Here is a 20,170-nt window from a genome sequence, read left to right on the forward strand (position 1 = left end):
GGGGAACCTCTGGATGGGGTTGGTAAGTAGGAACAGAAGCTTAGCAGGGGAATTTGTGTCCAGACAAGCATTATCGTTGACAAACATACAGCTAGATTACATGCGGTCTCATAGTGACTCTGTAAGCAGGATACTCTGTGTTCTTTTCAAAGGCAGATAGATGGATGGATGGATAGAGTCATTACGGATGGGTGAATGGATGGATGAGTGATGGATAAGTGATGAATGGACAGACAGATGGATGGATGGAAGGATGGACAAATGGATAAGTAGAATATATAAAATTCCATTTTATTCTACCTCTCTAAATATCTGAGGGCATTAAGACCAAAGAAAACTAAAGATTAAGGGAGAAAAAAGGTTAAACCCAGGAGTGAGGTTTCCATGTAGAAATTGATCATTATTTAGAGACAAGCTTCTTAGCAACGAAACCAAAATGGAACATAGATCACACAATCCACCCACTCCCAGACAGACAATGGAGGCTTAAACCCATTGTTCTAAAGACACACAGCTATGCCACTGCCAAGCAGACAGAAGCCTCTTCTGGGTCTTCATATCAGGACACTGTGGCCACAAATGACACCTCTTCCCAGCCCTCACAGCAGGAGGCTAAGAGAACAGGGGAGGTCAGTTACCCGAAAGAGCAGGTGAAAGTAGGCACAGCTGGTTGATTCCTGTGCCCCAGCCCTCCCTGCTGTGTGGTTCAATCCCACCTTCATCATGCCAAGCACAGTGCACGTCCACACAGCCTTCTCTGCCATGGGCCTCAGACAGCGGCCTTTCTCAGAGTCGCCCTTCTCTCAGGGCCAGTGCCTCCTCCCCCAGCTTTCTAGCTAGGATGACTTCTATCCTCCCCAGGAAGATGGCAGCCTGGTGCTTTAGGAACCTTTGGCTCATTCTAACTCATCTACCACCCGCCCCATCATTGTGAGCCTTGGAGCTTGTTAACTCTGAACTCCAGATGGTCATCTGCGAAGTGGGTGTTACCCATGATGCTACAGTGTGCATGGAGGTATGTGCCAGTGTCCCAAGGAGCCCTGTGTGTTGTCTCTGTCTGCCTTGCTGCTTCTGTCCCTCCTCACCGGCCCCTCGGACCTGTTGAACTTCACCTTGGTAACTAACAGTGCTGTGGCTGGGGACTGAAACCAGAACAGGATGCAGAGCTGTGCCCCTGGGTCTGATGGGTTGGCCCTGGAGGAGCGCTACCCTGCTCAGTCAGGCTCACACAGCCCTGAGGACTTGTGCAGACTTGCCTCAGCCCTCCCACTGCAGTCCCAAATCAGGCTAGGGGGACCCCAGAGCCCATCTAATCTCCTCCTCACTGACTTGGGAGCCAAAGTTGTCTCCATAGTCACTAAAGGTTCCTCTGCTCAGGTACTAGGAGGTCTGGGTCCTAAGTGAGGCTCCCCAACAGCTCTTCAGACACACAGCCAGGTCAGCTGGTCAGGTCCCTTAGGAACTCGTCTCTGCCAAGACCGTGGCAATGTGCTTCAGAGGGTTGCCTTGAAGATGGAGTGACTGAGAAAAGGCTGGACACTCAGGATAGTGCTGGCAAACACAGCACTCTCTCTACAACTGCCCTCCTCAGAGTGGAGATGCTGGCCTGTGTCCCACGACTACCCATCCTTTCCGGGTCCCTGGAAATGCATGAGGCTGGCACTGGGCCAAGCCAGGCCTGTGCACAGGAGTGCTTAGAAGCAGCTGCGCCTCTAGGGAGCACTGACCTGTGTGTGGATCTGGTCCAAGCTTGGCCGGTCATCCGGAACTTCCTCCCAGCACTCCTGCATCAGCTGGATGCACTCACGGGGGCCCTGGTCAGGGGACACCAGTGGCCGGCACAGAGGAGGGGGAGATGCCACCTTCCGGATGATCTCTGCAGCAAACCCCACGGGTACCTTGGGTTAAGATGCCCTGAGGGATTATGGGAGGGGTCTTGTGGTAGGGCAGGGAAGGGAGAATTGGGTCCTAGGAATGCTCCCAGGACTTTTATGTCTCCTGCACAGCTGGAGTGCACACAGCCTTGCTATTCTCCTCAATCTGCCTCAAGTCATGGCCAGAGGAAGGGTCTCAGACTTGGGCCAGGAGAGCTGGGTTTCAGTTCCAAATCTGCTACCACTCTCTATGGATTGGCAGAGAAGATGGTAATTGATCCCTTCGGCCTCAGTCTCCTCATCTGTGAAATGGGGTCAGAGGGCCTCCTCTTGCGGGGTGCTGAGGGAGGAGGTGGGGAAGGTCGTGGCCGGCACCTGTCAGGCTCTCCCCAGGGCTGTAGTTCTGTCACTGGCGAGTCCCACTGTTGTGGTTGAAACCTGACAGCACAGCTCTTCATACCCGTCTCAACACCCAGAGACTACACCACTCCTCACAAAGAGTGATGAGGACACAACCTTCATCATCCAAGACATTCCTGCTCCACCGGGTGAGGCCCACACACCAAGGCCACGGGGCCCAGTGCTCTAGCTCTCTGGTTCTACCACCCTATGCCTCAGTCCCACACCCCACCCCAGACAACCGTCTCTGGCAAAACCAAGAGTTCATCAAGTCTGGGAAGAAGAGGGGCTGGGCTCCTCGCTCCGGGTCCAAGCCCTCAGATCAACGTGGGACTTCCGTCATCCGTGTACATTCTGTACAGGTTGGGCCGTAGCAGGGTAACCTCCCAGAAGGCCTGGGACCCTCCCCTCATGGAGCCTGTGAGGAGAGGCCTCTTCCTCTACAGTCCCCTACTCTCCACCACAGGTTGGCCACTTTGTTGGGGATAGCGAGAGATCACTATTTCTTTATGGTTTTGGGTAGGTGTTTGTTTGTTTGAGACAGGGTGTCTCCCAGGCTGGCCTCAAACTTATTACATAGCCCAAAATGATCTTAAATTTCTGATCCTCACGCATCCCAAGTCTACAGGCATGTGCCCCCATACCTGGCTATACGATGCTGAGGTTTAAACGCAGGGCTTTGTTCATGCGAAGCTAGCACTCTACTGAGTGCTACATCCTGAGCTACATCCCTAGCCTTGATTGTTGTGTTTTTGAAACAGGGCAGTCCATGGCTTGTCTGAAACTCACAATGCAGCTCAGACTGTACTCAAACTTGCTATCCTTTTGCCTCTGCTTCCAGAATGCTGAAGTTACAGGTCTGTGCTACCACACACTGGCTATTAATGACCAACATTACAAACAGGTACACTGAGGCTCACAGGGTGAAGGGGGGCACCAATACAGGCCAGTAAAAAGCAGACATGACAGTAGGCTTGATTTCCACTCGGCCTGTCTAGAGGGTCCCAGCCTCAGGCATCAGACTCCAAGGGCCTCAGACCACAGGCACTGGGAGGCTGTGTGCTTACAAAAAAGTGCGTGCAGATGGAAGTGATCTAGAGCATGCACACACGCGCAGCTGTGTTTTAAAAGCATGCCGACTGCATTGTGATGAATGAAATGTAAATCCATTTCAAAGCATCACAGATTTCTGAATAGCGTCTGTCATCGGGTGTTTCTGCAGTCAGCAGATAGTAAAAGCTGAGGACAGTGTGGAGGCTCCAGCATTCTGTGTGCGGGGCGGCGGGCAGGGGGTTGGGTGTTGGGGGAAGGGGTTGGGGGGTGCATGTGCACGGATGGCACACATGTAGAGGCCAGAGATCGATGTTGAGTGTCTCCCTTAATCGACCTCCATCTTATTTTTAAAGACAGCCTCTCTCACTAAACCTGGAGCTTGCCCATTCGGCTAAACTGTCTGGCCAGCAATCTCCAGGGCTCTTCCTGTCTCTCCCTCCCTAGTGCTGTGCCACCGCACCCAGCTTTTTATGTGGGTGCTGGGGATCCACGCTCGGGTCCTCATGATTGCATGCAAGCACCTTACTGGCTGAGCCGTCCTCCCAGACCCGGGTTTCAGAATCTTCACGGATAAACAACGCAAGCATGATACGAACAATGGCCCTGGGCTGGTCCCCGGGTCCTCTTGCTGTGCCAGGGCTACTGTTCACATCCACTGCATCTCTGTTCTCAACAGTGCTGGCTTCTGTGTCGAAGGCTGCTCACCTGGTCCCCAAGAATGTCGTGCTGGATGAGGAGACCGCCAGCCAAACCCCACTCCTCTCCTTGAGAAGCCCCTGCCCTTCTTTGAGCATCACCTAAATCTTCTCTTAAAAAGAGGCTCATCGGTCACCTCCCAGGGCATCAGATGGAGCATGACAGAGTGCCTTGGAACTCTCAAAGGGCCCTGTGCACACAGGCATCCTCCAACATGGTGGATATAGGAGAAAATGTGAGACTCCCATTAGCCCGTCTCCAAACCACCCAGGCAGATTTTACTGAGCAACTACCCTATTTCAGGTCCTTGACCCAGAGTGCAAAGCTGCACACAGAGTGACTTTGTGAGGCAGGCACCCTGGTGCCCATTTTACAGATAAGGAAACAGAGGCTTAGACCAAAAAGGGATTTACTCAAGATTGTGGGGCAAATGGTTGTGGAAGCAGCTTTAGGCCTAGTCCCCAAAGCTCAGCTCTGGATCCTGCACTTTCCAAGGCTGGAGAAAGCACATCCCAGGAAGCAGCAGGCTTGGACTGAGCCCTATCCGTAGGTCCATGATCCCTGCACCCAAAGGTTGATGTTCTACCTGGAGGGCCTTACCTGGAAACACGGGAGCTCATCTGGGTGGTCTTTCTTTTCCACAGCAGGCAGATGTGGGGCAGGAGACCAAATAGCCCCTGAAGTCTGTTATCTCACCCCTCCCTGACCCCTTAAACCCAGGCCTGAAATGGGAAGGATTTTGGTGGAGGAAGGGGAAAGCCAGGTCTCTATGAATTGAAAGACCATCCATCAAGAGCTCAGCTGTGCCTCTGCCCCACCTTTCTGACTGAGATCCCCTGAAAATCTATAGGACAGCTCTCTGGGGCTGGACAGACATGGTGGGGTGGGGGTGCGGTGGGGGTGGGCCGCAACTGCAGGAGCAGTCTGAGGTCCAGGGAGCCCTCACAGAGGGGGACACGTACCTTCTGCTGAGAGTCCCCAGGAACAGTAGGGTGGGCCTCTGGTGAGTACTTCCTGCAGGATGATGCCCAGGCTGAAGACATCACCTTTGAAGCTGGCCTTCCCAGAGCCCCGCAGCAGCTCAGGAGCCGTCCACAGAAGCTCTGCAATCACAGGAAAGGGTCTCCTGGTGCCTTCTCTGCACCTGAGAGGACCTAGGTTAAGGGCCTCAGGTTCTTCCAGATTAGAAAACCCACCAATTCCAGGTCCCAACACAGAAACTGTGGGGCACTGGAGACCTCCCCCTCCCCTTACTCCACACACACCAATATATCACACCCTACTGGGGGCTCCCTGCCACCAAGCCCACCTTCTGGGGCTAGCTGCAGCCTGGAAGAACAATGAGATTCCAGGAACTCTTTATAACCATGGTCAGTGATCTTGAGCACAAAACGACTGTCCACCACACAGTTCCTGGACTTGAGGCGCCCGTGGGGGAAATGCTGATGGTGCAGATACCGCATACCCTGGGAGGGGACATATGGGGTCACTGAGGAGTGAGAAGGACCATGGAATGTCCACAGGACCCAGAGGCCTTCTGGCCTCAACTCATTTTTTGCATTGTCAGATTTCAGCTCTTGGAGTTACAGACAGTTGTTAGCTGCCTTGTGGATACTAGAATCGAACCTGGGTCCTCTGGAAGAGCAGTCAGCGCTCTTAACTGCTGAGCCATCTCTCCAGCCCAGCATTATCAGATTTGAAAGCTGTGGGAAATCTGAGCCTGTCCCATCTCCCACCCCTCCCCTTAACTCTTAGCTCCTGGGGTGGCTCTCACTCTTATCAGATCGGACAGCAGGGATGCCTTGAAGGTCCAGTCTAGCCTCAGGGCCTCATTCCGCAGCAGGTCCTCCAGGCTGCCACGGGAACAGTGCTCCAGCACCATCGCACTGAACTCAGGGCCTACCAAAAGGCCCAGGAAGGTAGTAACATTCTCATGCCGCATCTCCCGCATCTGCAGAGGCAAAAGGCACCTTGGAGGCCCCTGGGGACTCTTCATCAAGGTCCTGGGATAGACAGATGAGTAATGGGGTATGTGGACGGTGTGAACTGATAGGTGGATGGATGGGCAGATGGACAAGGGGATAAGTGGGTAGATAGAGAGATGGGTCAATAGGTGAGCGGATAATTGAATGGATAGACTGATGGGTAGATGAATACAGACGTTCAGGGACTGGATGAGGGAACAGGTGGATGGATGGGCAGATAGACACACTGATGGATAAATGGATAGATGGGTAGAAGAGTGAACGAATGAATGAACAATGAGTGGCAGCATCGTGGACAGATGCATGGAGGAGCTGTCAGGACCTCCACAGAGTCAGGTCTGGGTCTGTTTCTCAACCTGACTGATGCCATTGATCTGAACACTATGGGTCCTCTCCCTCCCCCGCAGTCCACAGGACTGCAGGAGGATGGAGAGCAGAAGGGCTCTTGCTTGCAGTGACGGAAAGCAACCTCCCCAAGGAGGGCCCAGCCTGGGCAGATCAAACCCTTGTCTGGCAAGGCCTTCTTCACAAAGATGGCTCAGAACTCAACTTCATGGGGAGGGATACCTGCATGTTCTCCCTCCCTGAGTCTGGAGAGACCAGTAGACAGCCTTTAGAGCATAAGGAAGAAGTCAGATCTCCCAGGCTCAAAGGCATGCCACTTGCTAGGCTGTTCTATACCTATCCTGCCCTCCTCACAACTCTCCTGGACTGGGTAGTGTTGGCTCTGCCTTACAGGGAAGCCAGGTATTCCATGGAGGCAGGACACCAGGAGGTCTTCCTGGGCTCTGCCCTCCCTCCCATGTGCCTCTTTGATGGTGATAATCTTGGGGGAAGGTGCTTGTGCAGTCCATGATGGTGACTGAAGCTCCCTCAGGAAACAGAACCCCTTCTCCTAAGCCCAGAACTCTGCCCTGCATATGAGCAAACAACAGATGCAGAGATGGATACAGGGAGGCAGACATAGGCTGAGGACCCTTGGTGGTACCCAGAGCCCATTGCTGGGGGAGGAAGAGCTGTGCCACACAGTTATGGAGAGGCTTGTGTTGGGACGTTCACATGGCTTGAGGGATGCTGGTGTGTGTGGTGGTGACCATGCTGATGACTAACTGATGAGACGCTGTCACTAGGCAGTGATAACAGTGAAAGCATTGACTCTCAGAGGCCAATAGCATGCCCAGGGAGCAGGGACCAATGCAGACCAGTGAGGGTGTCCTGACCATGTGCCTCCCTGGCCCCCTGCACCCCTCCATCTACAGTCCTACCTTCCTCAGAAAGCTCAGGCTACTTGGCCGCAGCTCAGGAGCCATGCCTGCTTCAAACTTCTTCAGCCACACCCAATCTCCCTGTTGAAGCAAAACAAGAGTTTGAGTCAGCTGGTGGTGGTGTACACCTTTAATCCCAGCACTGGGGAGGCAGAGGCAGGCAGAGTTCTGTGAGTTCAAGGCCAGCCTGGTCTACAGTGCGTGTTCCAGGATTGCCAGGGCTACACAGAGAAACCCTGACTAAAACAAACAAACAAAAACCAAAAAACTTTTCTGAAGAGAAACAGAGGAGGAGGAGTGGATTGGTGGGGGGAGGGAAAGGGGGAAGACTGGGAGGAGAAGAGGGGGGAGAACCATGGTCCGGATGTGAAAAAAAGTATAAATAAATAAATGAACAAACAAACAACAAACAAATATGACATGAACACTCAAAAACAACAACAACAAAAAAGAACAAACGTTGCCTGATTTAGCTCTCTAGCTGGATGATCACAGGACAATCCCACCACCCCTTGGGCTTAGTGTCTCCCCTACACGTGCACCCTCTTCTGTGTTCCGAGCTGGGCATAGCCTGGTCGATGGGAGCAGTAAGTAGACTTTTTCTGAGACTCAGGGAGGTCCAGGGCCAGGCTCTGGCTGGTGGACCTGAGGCCCACTCCTCACTTTGCCTCCCTGGAGCCCTGTGACCTGGGTAGGTAACTTCTAGGCCGAGCCTCGGCTTCCAACTCTGCAAAGGCAGGCTGCCAACAGATGAAGACTGAAGAGGTCCAGCCAGGAAGCAGGTTCCAGCTGGAGGCCAGCTTTACCATGAAGGGTTCAGGTACCTGGGATCCCCAAGCTGTGACTAGGGGTTCCAGAAGAGACGTGAGAGGCGTGCAGGAGAGGACGAGACCCAGCGCTCAGTGTGGTCCCAGCCCTCTGCTCTGGTCCCTGGTGGGTTGCCTCGGCACAGCCTCACCTGCAGCCTGTTGGCTACTGTGTTTTGTACGTCATTAAAGCCTTCTTTTGGTAGGAAAAGGAAAAGGTGGGGTGGCCTGGGCAAAAAGGTGGAAAATAAGCAACAAGAGCCTTGTGCTGCTTCCTATGGAAACAATTAGCCAAGCTCAGTTGCCATGGCAGCCATAGGTAAAGAACCACACGTTAGTAAGTAGTTGAACTTGAGAATAACAGCATCTGAAAAATGGCTGTGTTCTCAGCAGCCATAACCTTGCTTGTCTGACCTTTGACCCTGTAGACTCCCTGTCGGCTGGAGGCCCAGCTTCTACCTGGAGGTGCCTGTGGCTGGGTACTGCCTTCACCCTGGGATTTAGAGACTAGAGATCTCACTGCTTAAGCAGGTGGGGGATCTGGGCCAAGGCCAAAGCTAAGTAGCTGAGGCTGTGATTCCCAAGGTCAGCCCAGGAACCATGTTGGTGGGAGCTAGGTGTCCTGGTTCCCCTTCTGGGGCTGCCGTCCATGCGCTAGGGGAACCAGGAAAGTCCCAACAGATGGGGGCCCCAGAAGCCAAAGACTGTGTCTTTGATAGACTTCTTCCAAACTGGTCACAGCCTTCCAGGCCTGGTGTGGGGTGATGACAGCCCTCACCTGGTACAGGGCGACATTGGTATGCTCCAGGAGGGCTGGTAGGCTCCTTGCTGACCCCTGGATCACCGACCCTGGGCTCCCACCTTCCACCACGACTCTTGACTCAGTTCCACTGTCCACATGCAGCCTCTGGGACAGGTGCCGGGGTGGTCAAGAGGCCAGACCCAGCCTGCCCCTCTGCCTACCTGCCCACCCTGCCCAGGTCTGCCCACCCACCCGCCGGCTGGGGGTCTGCTGGAGAAAGGTGAGATCCTGAGCTGTCAGCAGGATCCGATGGGGGCCCCGCACCAGCTGCAGCTGCTGGAGGCCTAACCTGGAAGTGGGAGACAGTGGGGTCTCAGTTAGGCGATTGGCCCTGCCTCTGACTCAGCACCCACCTCCCAGTCTTCCCACATCTCCTTCAGTGCCAGTTTCAGGGCTGGCAGGCACCAAGTACTGTCTACACAGAGCCTATGGGCCTTGGGCTCAGGTCTGCAACTTCCCAGGACCTGACTGGCCTACTGGTGCCTAGACCAGTTTCCTTGAGGCCTTGCTAGAGGTGAGAATGGACGGCTGCCCTCTTCCAGATATGGCTGAGGCTCCGGAGCATCTGAATTCAGGCACATGAGGGGAGATGTCTGCAAAGGTGAGGGATCCTTGGGATGGACCTGACTAGCCCCTCACTGTTCAAACAGGAGCCTGACGCTCAGAGGCAGACTCTCGTCCAGCATCATAGGCTTCTTTCTCAAGACTCACACAGACCTCTCAGGAGTCAGCCAGGGCCCCTGGCTCTTCTTGGGTGAAGCTAGGAGAGGGAAAGGTGGCAGTGGGCCCCGAGATCAGAAAGTGAGGATGGAAAAAGCCCCTGTAGTTTGCCAATGGAGGCCCCCATAAGCCAGGGACACAGAAAGCCTGAGCCAGGCCCACCAGCCTCACCTGATGAGATAGGCAAGAATTCCACCAACCAGTGCCAGGACACAGGCCAGCGTCAGAGTCAGGAGGCCCCCCGGGGACTGCACACCTGTGCAGGGCAAGACAGGTATCAGGAAAGCAGTGAGCATCCCCTCACAGCCCTGCTACTGCCTTCTCACATCCTTGTGAGGTCTCTAGCCACCCCTGCCTGTCCCAGGCTGAAGCCCTCAGAGGGTCTGGCCTGGCTTTGTCTTCAAGACTGTCAGTGGGAGGACAGGGTCTCTGTTCTGTTCTCTCCTTCTCCTGAGAGTGAGCAGTGGTGGAACAGGAGGCCAGAATCACTATTTGTAGAAGAAAAGAGGGGCAGATGAGCAGGTGAGGGCTTCAGCCCCTCCCTCCCCAGGAGGCTTCTTGGTATTCATGTTCAGTCTAGAAGGTGGATGATCCTGCCTGGCTGGGTAGGCTGCAATGAGCATGTACTCGGGGGAAGAGCTGATGTGTAAGGACCATGGAGGCAGGGGGTGTGGTTCAGTGCTCGAGTGCTTGCTTATGATAAGAAATACACAGGTTACAGAGCAGATGTGGTCAAGCAAGTTGAGGTGGCACTGGGGTCAGGAATACAAGCATTCCTGTCAAGGGAGGCCTGCTGGGGTGGTGTGTGTCTGGGAAGGTGCAGGAGCTGCTGTGTCTGTAGATTAGGGCTGGAAGAACAGGGTTGGCCGAGCCTCAGACAAAAGGAGGCAGAGAAAGTTTGAGGCAGGACAGGGACCTATACAAGCCCAGTCGCCTGTCACTGCTGCCATAGTGACCATGTGTGCATTAGGGAATGTGCTTGTACATATGGGACTGTACACATGTGTGTGCGCTTCTCTGTGTTCATAGTCATATGCGTCACAAAGGATGATGGCCAGGATGGATGAATGACAGAACTGTGTGGGACTCTTGCCCCGCACTCCCCAGTGGACATAAGGAAAATGAATCCTGTACTTGGAGTCAGACGATTTGGATTCAGCATGAGCTCAGCCACTGACTTCTTGTGTGACTCTGGCAAGTCACCAAAGCTTTCTGAACTTCAGTTCTTTAATTGTGTCTATGGGGGAATGGCTTACTCACAAGGCTGTGGAACACTTAGGAGATCTAGGGGGCATCTCTGGTCCTGATCATCCAAGGGAGGCCTTGCTGGTCTCCTAGTGCTTCTCAGCTACTGGTCAGGCCTCCCATGAAAGGTCAGAGCTCCTCTTTATAGTTGCTCTTTCCCCCTTTGTAGGACTATTCACATAGAGAGTTTTAGTGAAGAATGGGTAAGTAAGCAGATGGAAAGATAAGATAGGTCGAATGATGGATGTGTGTGTGGGGGTGGGTGGGTAGATGAGGGATAGGTGGGTTGGTGGTAGGTGGATGGAAGAATAGGTAGGCCAGTGAGAAGATGGATGGATGAATAGATGAATTGGTATGTGGATGGATGGATGAATGGATGGATGGATGGATGGATGGATGGATGAATAGATGAATTGGTATGTGGATGGATGGAAGGAAGGATGGGTGTATGGATGGGTTGACAGATGAATGACCAGACAGATAAGAGCTTAGTGGGTGGACAGTAAATTACCTCTTATGCATAGTGTGTTGGGGTCGAACCAGCAGCTGGCATCATGGGCTGGAGGGTTCCTTCCAGGAAAGTGTATAGCCTTTCCCAGGGGCTGCACCTGCCATGTGCCTGTGTCCAGAATGTGGGTGGGAGCCAGCTGGCTTCCTTCACCATCTGTGTCCAGGATGACATATTGGGCTAGCCTTCTGCCTTTCCCATCCATCCGGATTCTCTGGCTAAAGCCAGCCACATCAAGAGCTCTTGTGTGGTCCCCTAAGTGAGCTCCCGAGAGCCCTGCTCCATGGTTCTCAGAGCGGTTCAGGGCATGGGCCAACAGGATGACAGCATCATAGATAGTTCCAAAGAGTGGGGACACCTGTGGAAGAGAAAGTCCTCCATCCTGTCACCCTAGACATCGCAGGGGCCTGCAGGACTGTTTAGACTGTTGTCCTCTTCCAACAGTCCACTCTTGGGTCACACATTACCCCAGCCCCACTGAGCAGCCTCAGCGCCTCCATGATTGCCGCCACTACTGTTCTGCCTCTAACTCACATGTATCGTAGGCATCTCAAACCTTCCAAAAGCAAAAGTCTGGGTTCTAGCAGGTTCTACCTCATTGCTCTTTGTTCAGGCCCTCAGAGCTCCACTCAGGAGTCATCTCCTCATGGAGGCCTTCTTAGATCCATCCTGCCTCCATTGTCCATTCCTGTATTCCAACCTCACTCCATCCCTTGATCCTTGTCTGCTTTCCTGGCAGAACCATCACTGTTTGAATTGGTTTCTCTTCTTTCTGGGTTATTGTTTGTGTTCCTCAGTAGGATGAAGCCTGTCTTTTTTATCACCAGGTCCCTGACACCTGACTGGTGGCACATGAGAAACTCAATTCACAGCTCTAAAAGATGAATAGCCTTCATCGGCACCTGCACCCCTGCCACCACCTCAGGCCACTGCTCTTTTTCTTCCTTACGAAGCAGGCACTGGAGTTCAGCTGAGACCCATAAGCCAAAACCAAACCAGCAGCCACATCCTGCCACTAGCACTTTTCAGGTTCACAGTGGTGACCTCGAAAAACCTCTCCCAACACCTTCTTCCTTCAGTCTTCACAGCTCACTAGAGAGGTTTGAGTCAAGAGAAGTGGAGTGTCACAAGAGAAAGAGCAGATGGAAATTAAAATTATGGGGACTGAGTACACTGTCACTGGAAGTCACAACGCAGCAGAAGGGAAGAATGGAGAGACAGAGATATATTAGATAGATAGACAGATAGATAGATAGATAGATAGATAGATAGATAGATAGATAGATAGATAGATAGATATAGAAGATAGATAGATAGATAGAAGATAGATAGATAGATATAGAAGATAGATAGATAGATAGATAGATAGATAGATAGATAGATAGATAGATAGATAGATAGATAGGTAGGTAGGTAGGTAGGTAGGTAGATAGATAGATAGATAGATAGATAGATAGATAGATAGATAGATAGATAGATAGATAGATAGAGATAGAAGATAGATAGATAGATAGATAGATAGATAGATAGATAGATAGATAGATAGATAGATAGATAGATAGATAGATAGATAGATAGATAGATGGCACAAGCCAATACCTATGGGCTAGGCAGACAGACACAGGTCATGTGGCCACAGTAGGGTGTAGATGGCTAGCCTGGTGGGTCCCTAGCCCAGGCTAGGAAGGCCTGTGACGGGTAAAGTGCGCACACATACTGGCTTAGGGCCCCACCTTCCAGGCTGAAGAGAACCTGAAACACCCACCTGCTCCGGCTCCAGCTGGGAAGCAGCCCCTCCACTCATCTTGGTAGCAGTGAAGGCATGGTTCTCAGGACCAGAGTCCAGGCTGACAGTGAGTACTGCATCGTAGGCCTCCTGAAAGGGCCCACGGTCATCCAGGGCCAGGTAGGAGCGGTTGCCGTAGGGCAGAGCAAAGAGCAGAGTGTCGTAGGGCAGGAAGACCAGTCTCCCGTCTGTCAGGCCCTCCTTCCAAGCGCAGCGCAGCAGAGTGCTCTGCTCCATGCCCCCCAGCAGTGCCGAGTGCATGCACAGCACCACAACTGGGGGGGGGCATGCCAGGGTCACCTTGGCACTTCAGCCCTTGCCAGAAACCCAAATCCTAAGGCCCTCAGAGCTCCTAAAATCTGTGGTCACACTTCTAACCCCAGCCCCTAAGCATCCTGGGTATGAGTGAGATTTGACCTCAGTCTGACCCCATAGCCATTATGGCTGAGGCCACCAAATATAGGTGAAAAAAAAAATCCTCTTGATGGTGGATACCCTTGTATTAAGATGACCCTTCCGACCTTCCACCCTAGCATGCCACACAGCACCTGCACCAGCTTCTCATCCACCCCACCCCTCAGGCCCTGATAATTAATGGCTGATATGTATCAACAGCTTTCTATGGCTGTCCCCATGTGCCCTTACATTTAGTCATTCACTACTGCATGTGGTGATATACACACATGTATGTGTAACGCCAGCACTCAGAACACTGAGACAGCAAGGCAGGAGGATTGTGAGTTTAAGGCCAGCCTGGGCTTACATGGCAACATCCTGTCTCAAAAAGAAAAAGTTGTAGTAGCATGAAGATGTTTGAAAATTCAATATTTATCATTATTGAATTTTCAGGAGAGGAAATTTGGGAACAGAGATGTTTATGAGTTTCTCTAGAACATATAAGGACCTTAGTACTAGAGCTGAGACTGGATCAGGACTCATTACCACTTTATAAGACTTAAAGAGGTGTGTGTGTGTGTGTGTGTGTGTGTGTGTGTGTGTGTGTGTGTGTGTGTTAAAATAGAGTCTTGTCATAAAGTCCACACTAACCATGAATTTACAATGTACTCCAGGTTGCTTGAGTCTGTGTGGGATTATAGATGTATGCCATCATGCTTATTTTTTTTTTATTAAGATGATTTCCAAGGCCTGGAGAGATGGCTCAGAGATTAAGAGCATTGACTGCTCTTCCAGAGAACATGGGTTTAATTCCCAGCAAACACATGGCAGCTCACAACTGTCCGTAACTCCACCTCCAGAGGGTCTGGCACATTCAATTCAGACATATATGAAAGCAGAAACACCAATGCATATAAAATAAAAATAAGTAAATTATTTAAAAAAAATTATTTCCGTATTAGAAAACAAATCCTTAAATGTGCATGCTTTGGTCGTTTGGGTACATTTGAAAATTGTAGAGAAAAAAAATCACCGTTACTTTATCTGAGGAATGTTCATCACCCCCACTATCAATCCCGCCCTTCCTCCTGGTCCATTGCCATCTCAATGGATTGCTTTTTCTGGGTATTTCCTCTAAAGGGATTCATCTGACATGGGACCCTTAATGTCTGACTTCTTTTACTTAAAGCACTCCAGGTCCATCTTGGTCATGGCATGTGTCAGTACTGAATTACTTACATGGTTGTATGATATTCCGCTGTCAGACTGACCACACTTTGCTTCATTCATAATCAGTCCGTGACCTTAACTGTGGCTCTGAGTGGCACTTAAAGGTCTAAGCACTGAGAGACAATTGGGTTAGGAGGGCTCTGCCTTCATCTACACTAGTCCATGGATGGGTTTATAATTGGTGGCATTGTTGGGGGGTGATGGGAAGTGGGACCTCGCTGGAGGGAGTGGATCCCTGGGACCATGCCTCTGGAGGTTATCCTCACCCTTTCTGACTCTGGTTCCTGGTGCCATGAGGTGAGCAACCTCTACCACATGCTCTCACCACCATGATACCCTGGCTCACCTCAGGCCCAGAGCAAGGGGACCCAGCTGACCTTGAACTGGAGCTATGACTGAAAATAAGCCTCCCTTCTTCTGAGCTGTTTCTCTCAGGTACTTTTTCACAGTGAAGAAATGCCAACTACAGCCCTCAGTAACAAGGGGTCCAATTGCCTCCCCAGGCACAAAACAGAGGGGAACCTACCCAGGGTAAAGGTCCACACAGACCTCCTCTGCTCCTTTGCTCTCTTCCTACTTCAGGTCCTTGACAGACTTGCAACCATGGCAGAGAAGGCCACCATTGGCTGAGAGGAAGTCAGGTTCCTACTGCCATCCTTTTCCCTAGAAAACCCAGGAATATGGAGCGACCACAGAAGAACGGAGGACTCCCTGTGGGGCCAGAGGCCCCTCATGACACAGAGGTCTGAGCCTGGGTGGAGTGCTTTCCTTGGCTGAGATGGCTGTGTTGTTTGGGTTGGTGGCCATGAGTTGTCTGAAACCTAAACAGTGGGAGGAACCCCTGAAGAAAGACCCAGTGGGATAGGCAGCCAGAGAGCTGTGGCCATATCCCACATGCTCTGCCACTGTTCTATTGAGGGCTGTCCCCCAGACATGCCTTTTCTCTTAGGGGGGAGTTGGAAGCACTATTTTGTACCTGGCCATGAGGGAGAGCTGAAAACTACATAACTAGGGAGAAAGCCAGTGCAGGGCACCTCTTTGACTGGCTATGTCCATCTCCTCTTCCCTCCCCTGTGAACTGCCTCGTGTCATCGGAAGAACTATTGAAAAGCACACAACATTGGAAAGAAAGAGCATTGAAAGCACAGACAGGTTTGGGGGGCTTACCAGGGGGCACACAACTAATAGGGCCAGCATGGAATTCCTACAGTGCCTCTCACCATTCTGCCTTCTGCATATGAATCTCAGCATTATGGCTGGAACTCAGTTCCCTGCCACGGGGGCTGAGGCATGGTCTCATGGGTTCCTTAGCATCTCCCACACTGTCCATGAGGAGTCAAACTGTCCCTCATCTTCCTTAGCCGTGTGTGAGGTGTGTTCCCAGCACTCCTTGCACTAGCTGGCACTTCTGTCTAGGATGCTCCTCCCTCATGTCTATTCTGCAGTTGACTTCCCATTCATTGTTCTGTCCCACCTTAATGTCACATCCCCTGGGAAATACTCTTCACATCCAAGCAGGTCATCTCCTTTTTATTCTGTTCATGCTCTAGCCTCTGAGATCTAGCCTGTTACTGCCACATCCCTAGAGCTCAGCCAGAGGGTAATGGCACCTCAGTTCTGCTACAATCTAGGCTCACTTAAACATTGCTGATGCTTCCACTGAAGAAATATGTGTAGAAAAAAATCCAACCAACAACCTAATATCTAATGCATAAGTCCCAACACTGAAATACAAGAAACGTGAAAAACCAAGGCAATGTGACTGTTTGAAAATCAGTAATTACACAGGAGGGTCCACAAAGAGAGCAGAGTAGATGAAATTCCAAATGAAGAGTTCAAAACATGATTGCAAGAATGTTCAAAAGAATCAAAGAGGATACAAAGAAATTACTGGATGAGCTAAAAGAGGACACAAATAAACAGCAAATGGAATAAGTCAGGGCATGATATGAAAGGTGATCAATACAAAGAACTACTGAAGAAAAGACAGCAGGCAAGGTGACTTAGTAGGTAAAGACACTGGCCACCCAATAATGCAGATCCGACAGCCTGTGTTCAGTACCCAGAACACACGTGTATACCATGGCATGGGCATCCACCATCCACATAGTCACATCATACACATCATCATCATTACCGATTTAAAAAGAAACACTTAAAAAGTCAAGTTCAAATATTGGAACTGAACAGTTCAATAACTGAAATAAAAACCTAGTAGAAAGCCTCAGAGCAGAATGAATCAAGTTAAGAGAGAGAGTATTAGGTCTTGAAGTCCAAGCACATGAATTCAAATATTCAGACAGTGGTGAAGATAATAAGAAAGTGTGAACAGAACATGGGAGATCAATTCAGTGCCACCAAAGGACCAGATCTGAGAGTCATGGACATAAAGAAGGAGACTTTCAAGTTAAATGCATCAAAAATACATTTAATAAGAACAGCAGAAAATTCCCCAAATCTAGTGGGCTATCCAGATACAGGAGGCATTTAGAATGCCAGAGAGACAAGACATCCCCATATCCTATTATAGTTAAAACACTGAGTATACAGAGCAAAGAGTGTATGTTGAGAGCTGAAATAGAGAAGCACCAAGTCACATCTAGAACAGGTCTATCGTAATAATAGCAGATTTCTCAACAGAGAATCTAAAAGCTAAGAGGTTATGGACAGTAGTTTAATCCCTGAAAGAAAATTAACTGAGAACATGGATTACTATACCCAGCAAAGCTATCATATTATCCTTCTATGTAAAACAAAAGTAAAGACATTCATGACCACTTAGCTAGCATGACACACAAATGAGAAAGATAAACATATCCATGAGGACACGAGAAAGAATAAACTACACTAGACAAATACATAAGCAATTTAGGATTGGGAAAGCACCAAATATTACAAAAATAACAAAGTGGCAGAAATGAATGCCTACATTTCAGTAAAAATCCTGGATGTTAACAGTTTCAATTCCTCAATTGAAAGACATAGAGTAACAGATTAGATTTTAAAAAGCAAAAACAGGACCCACCTATGTGTTGTCTAGAAGAAACACCCCTCACTGACAAAGACAGCCTTTTGGTGAAAGGATAATAAAAGATATTCCAAGTCAATAGAACTGGAAAGCATGCAACTGTAGCAATTCTAACACCTAGCTAAATAGACTTCAAATTTTAAAAAGTCATAAAAGATAAAGAAAGTCAGTATACTTGGCTAAAAGGATGATCTATTAGAAGGATACTGCAAATATGAACACATAGGCACCAAACACTGAATTTCATGAACCATACTGGATGTAAAGGTGCTGATTGATCTTAACACAGTAAGAGTGGATGACTAATTTGCTGCATTTTGGGACACAAAGCAACTCTTAACAAATAAAAAAACCTGAAATAAGTCTATTCTATCTGATAACAATGTAATAAAACTATAAATCAATAGCAAGAGAAACTGCACAAAAGTGGAGATTGGACAACACAGTACTGAACAATGAATGGATCATCAAAGAATTTGGAGGGTGAATTTTTTAAATTCCTAGAATCAAGTGAAAATGAAAATACAACAGATCAGAGCCTGTGGGATATAATGAAAATAGCTCTAAGAGCTACATATATACACACATATCTGTGCACACACGCTGTTCTACTTTATTTCATTCTCAATTTTATCCTTTTTATTCTCCCTACTTATTTATTTGTTTGTTTGTGTTTGTTTCATTTATAATGCTAGTCATGATTAGATCGTTGTTATACTCCTGGAACTTTCATTTCAAAGGCAACCGCCAAGAATGCCCTGGGCTTCACAACCAACATTTGAACCAGAGCTTATGATCCTGTGGGTCTGACTGACTACTGTGTGGCAAGTTCCTTGCTCTCTCTGGGCTGCCAAAGGAAGCCTTCATCAAGGATAGCTTACAGGGTTGTTATCCAGATGCTTGACAAGTGCTTAGCCCAGTTGATATTGACAGGGCTTCCTTGTGGCCATGTGAAGTTCAAGCTGCCTACAGCAGGGAGGGACCCAGACATACTTACTTTTCAGATCATGCACACTGTGGATCTGCTTGCAAACCTCCATGGCCTCCTTCTCTCCGGGTCCCAAAGAGGTCACCAGTCCAATGGACAGCCCATGGGCCCTGAAAGCTGTGGCCAGCTGCTCAGCTGTGGCTACCCAGATGTCCTGGTGAGAGGACACAATGGCCAAGCGAGCCCAGCCAAAGTGCCTCATGACAGACAGTAGCACATGGGCAGCAGAAGGCAATGTGGACACCAACTCACCTCCTCCCTCTGGAGCCCCACAGGCCCAGGAGAAGAGGGACTTGCCCCAACTTTGGGCCAGCAGGGCTGCTGCTGGGCAGTATCCAGGATTGACAGGGCCCACAAAAGCAGCCACTGTGTTCCTGTGGGCCACGAATGTGGCCAGGGCATGAGGGGTATCACAGCTTGTGGGGAGGACCTTGAAATCCAGCTGTGAACCCAGCAGCAGTGAGGCATCCTGGTTGATTCGATCCACAGCTAGCTGAGTAGCCATGCTGGGGAGTGCCTGGGCAAAGATGGGGTCACAGTCCCAGGGACCCAGCACCCCAAGGGTAAAGGTCTCTCTTGCCCATGCTGGCAGAGAAAAGGAGTCAGCCCACAGAAGGACACCCCAAAATACCACAGAGAGAGCTGATATGGAAGAGGCTGTCCTCAGATGACTGACGTTGAGCCCCCATGGGCTCTGGCAGGGCAGGCAGGTCTTCCTGGGCGGTGCTGTCCAGTCCTGGCATTCAAAGTGCAGGGCCTGCTGCAGTCCTGGGGGAGGAGTGTAGACAAGCCTTGCGTCTAGCCTTTCTGCCATTTCTCATATTGGTACATAAGATACTTGGAGCCATGATCTGAAGGACTCCCTAGGACTGGCCCAGAGCTATGATGTCCAAGCTGAGTCCCAGGCTAGAGCTCAAACAGGACATTGTCTACAGAAATAGCATTGAGACCCAACCCCTTGCCGCCCCCTGCAGACTAGCCTCCGAGGCTGGCTGAGCCTCGTCTTCCTCCTCGGAAAATACGAACTGCAAAACTGCTCAGAAGTCTTACCGTGGTGACAAAATGGCATCATGGACAGCATTGGCATAATGCCAGTGCTCAGGGACCCCGTGTCCTGCCTCTTCCACCCTGTGATGGCGGTTTTTTTTTTTTTCACTCATCTTTAGGAGGACCAAGCTCTCGCTGCCCTGCCACTGTTCTCTACAAGCTTAGCTCCACCCAAAGGTCCTGGCTGCTGGGTCCAAGGCCCCGAGAGCAAAGCACCCGTGCCAAGTGCTGTAGCTCACGTGCTGGGTGTGTCCAAGAGAACTGGGGCTACAGTGTTCACACTACACATGTGTGTTCCATTCCTGGCACCTTTCACAGACCTGCCTGGACCAAATGGCTTCT

The 20,170-nt window shown here is 50.4% G+C and overlaps 1 protein-coding gene across 1 annotated transcript in view; it reads right to left on the minus strand.

Moving 5' to 3' along the window:
* The window catches only part of LOC128123924 (guanylate cyclase D), a 34,447-nt gene extending 14,852 nt beyond the window's left edge, over window positions 1-19,595 (minus strand). Inside the window, exons 1-11 of the mRNA XM_052760195.1 lie at window positions 18,791-19,595; window positions 13,119-13,414; window positions 11,357-11,711; window positions 9,772-9,856; window positions 9,073-9,169; window positions 8,857-8,985; window positions 7,273-7,353; window positions 5,797-5,973; window positions 5,332-5,488; window positions 4,985-5,125; window positions 1,728-1,876 (exon numbers count right to left, since the gene is read on the minus strand). Coding sequence (XP_052616155.1) covers window positions 1,728-1,876; window positions 4,985-5,125; window positions 5,332-5,488; window positions 5,797-5,973; window positions 7,273-7,353; window positions 8,857-8,985; window positions 9,073-9,169; window positions 9,772-9,856; window positions 11,357-11,711; window positions 13,119-13,414; window positions 18,791-19,595 — 2,472 coding nt within the window. The remainder of the gene's footprint in view (window positions 1-1,727; window positions 1,877-4,984; window positions 5,126-5,331; window positions 5,489-5,796; window positions 5,974-7,272; window positions 7,354-8,856; window positions 8,986-9,072; window positions 9,170-9,771; window positions 9,857-11,356; window positions 11,712-13,118; window positions 13,415-18,790) is intronic.
* Between the last annotated feature and the right edge of the window lie 575 nt (window positions 19,596-20,170).

This window comes from Peromyscus californicus, unplaced genomic scaffold (genome assembly GCF_007827085.1).
Source record: "Peromyscus californicus insignis strain IS unplaced genomic scaffold, ASM782708v3 Scaffold_4__1_contigs__length_199733344, whole genome shotgun sequence".
NCBI classification, from domain to species: domain Eukaryota; kingdom Metazoa; phylum Chordata; class Mammalia; order Rodentia; family Cricetidae; genus Peromyscus; species Peromyscus californicus.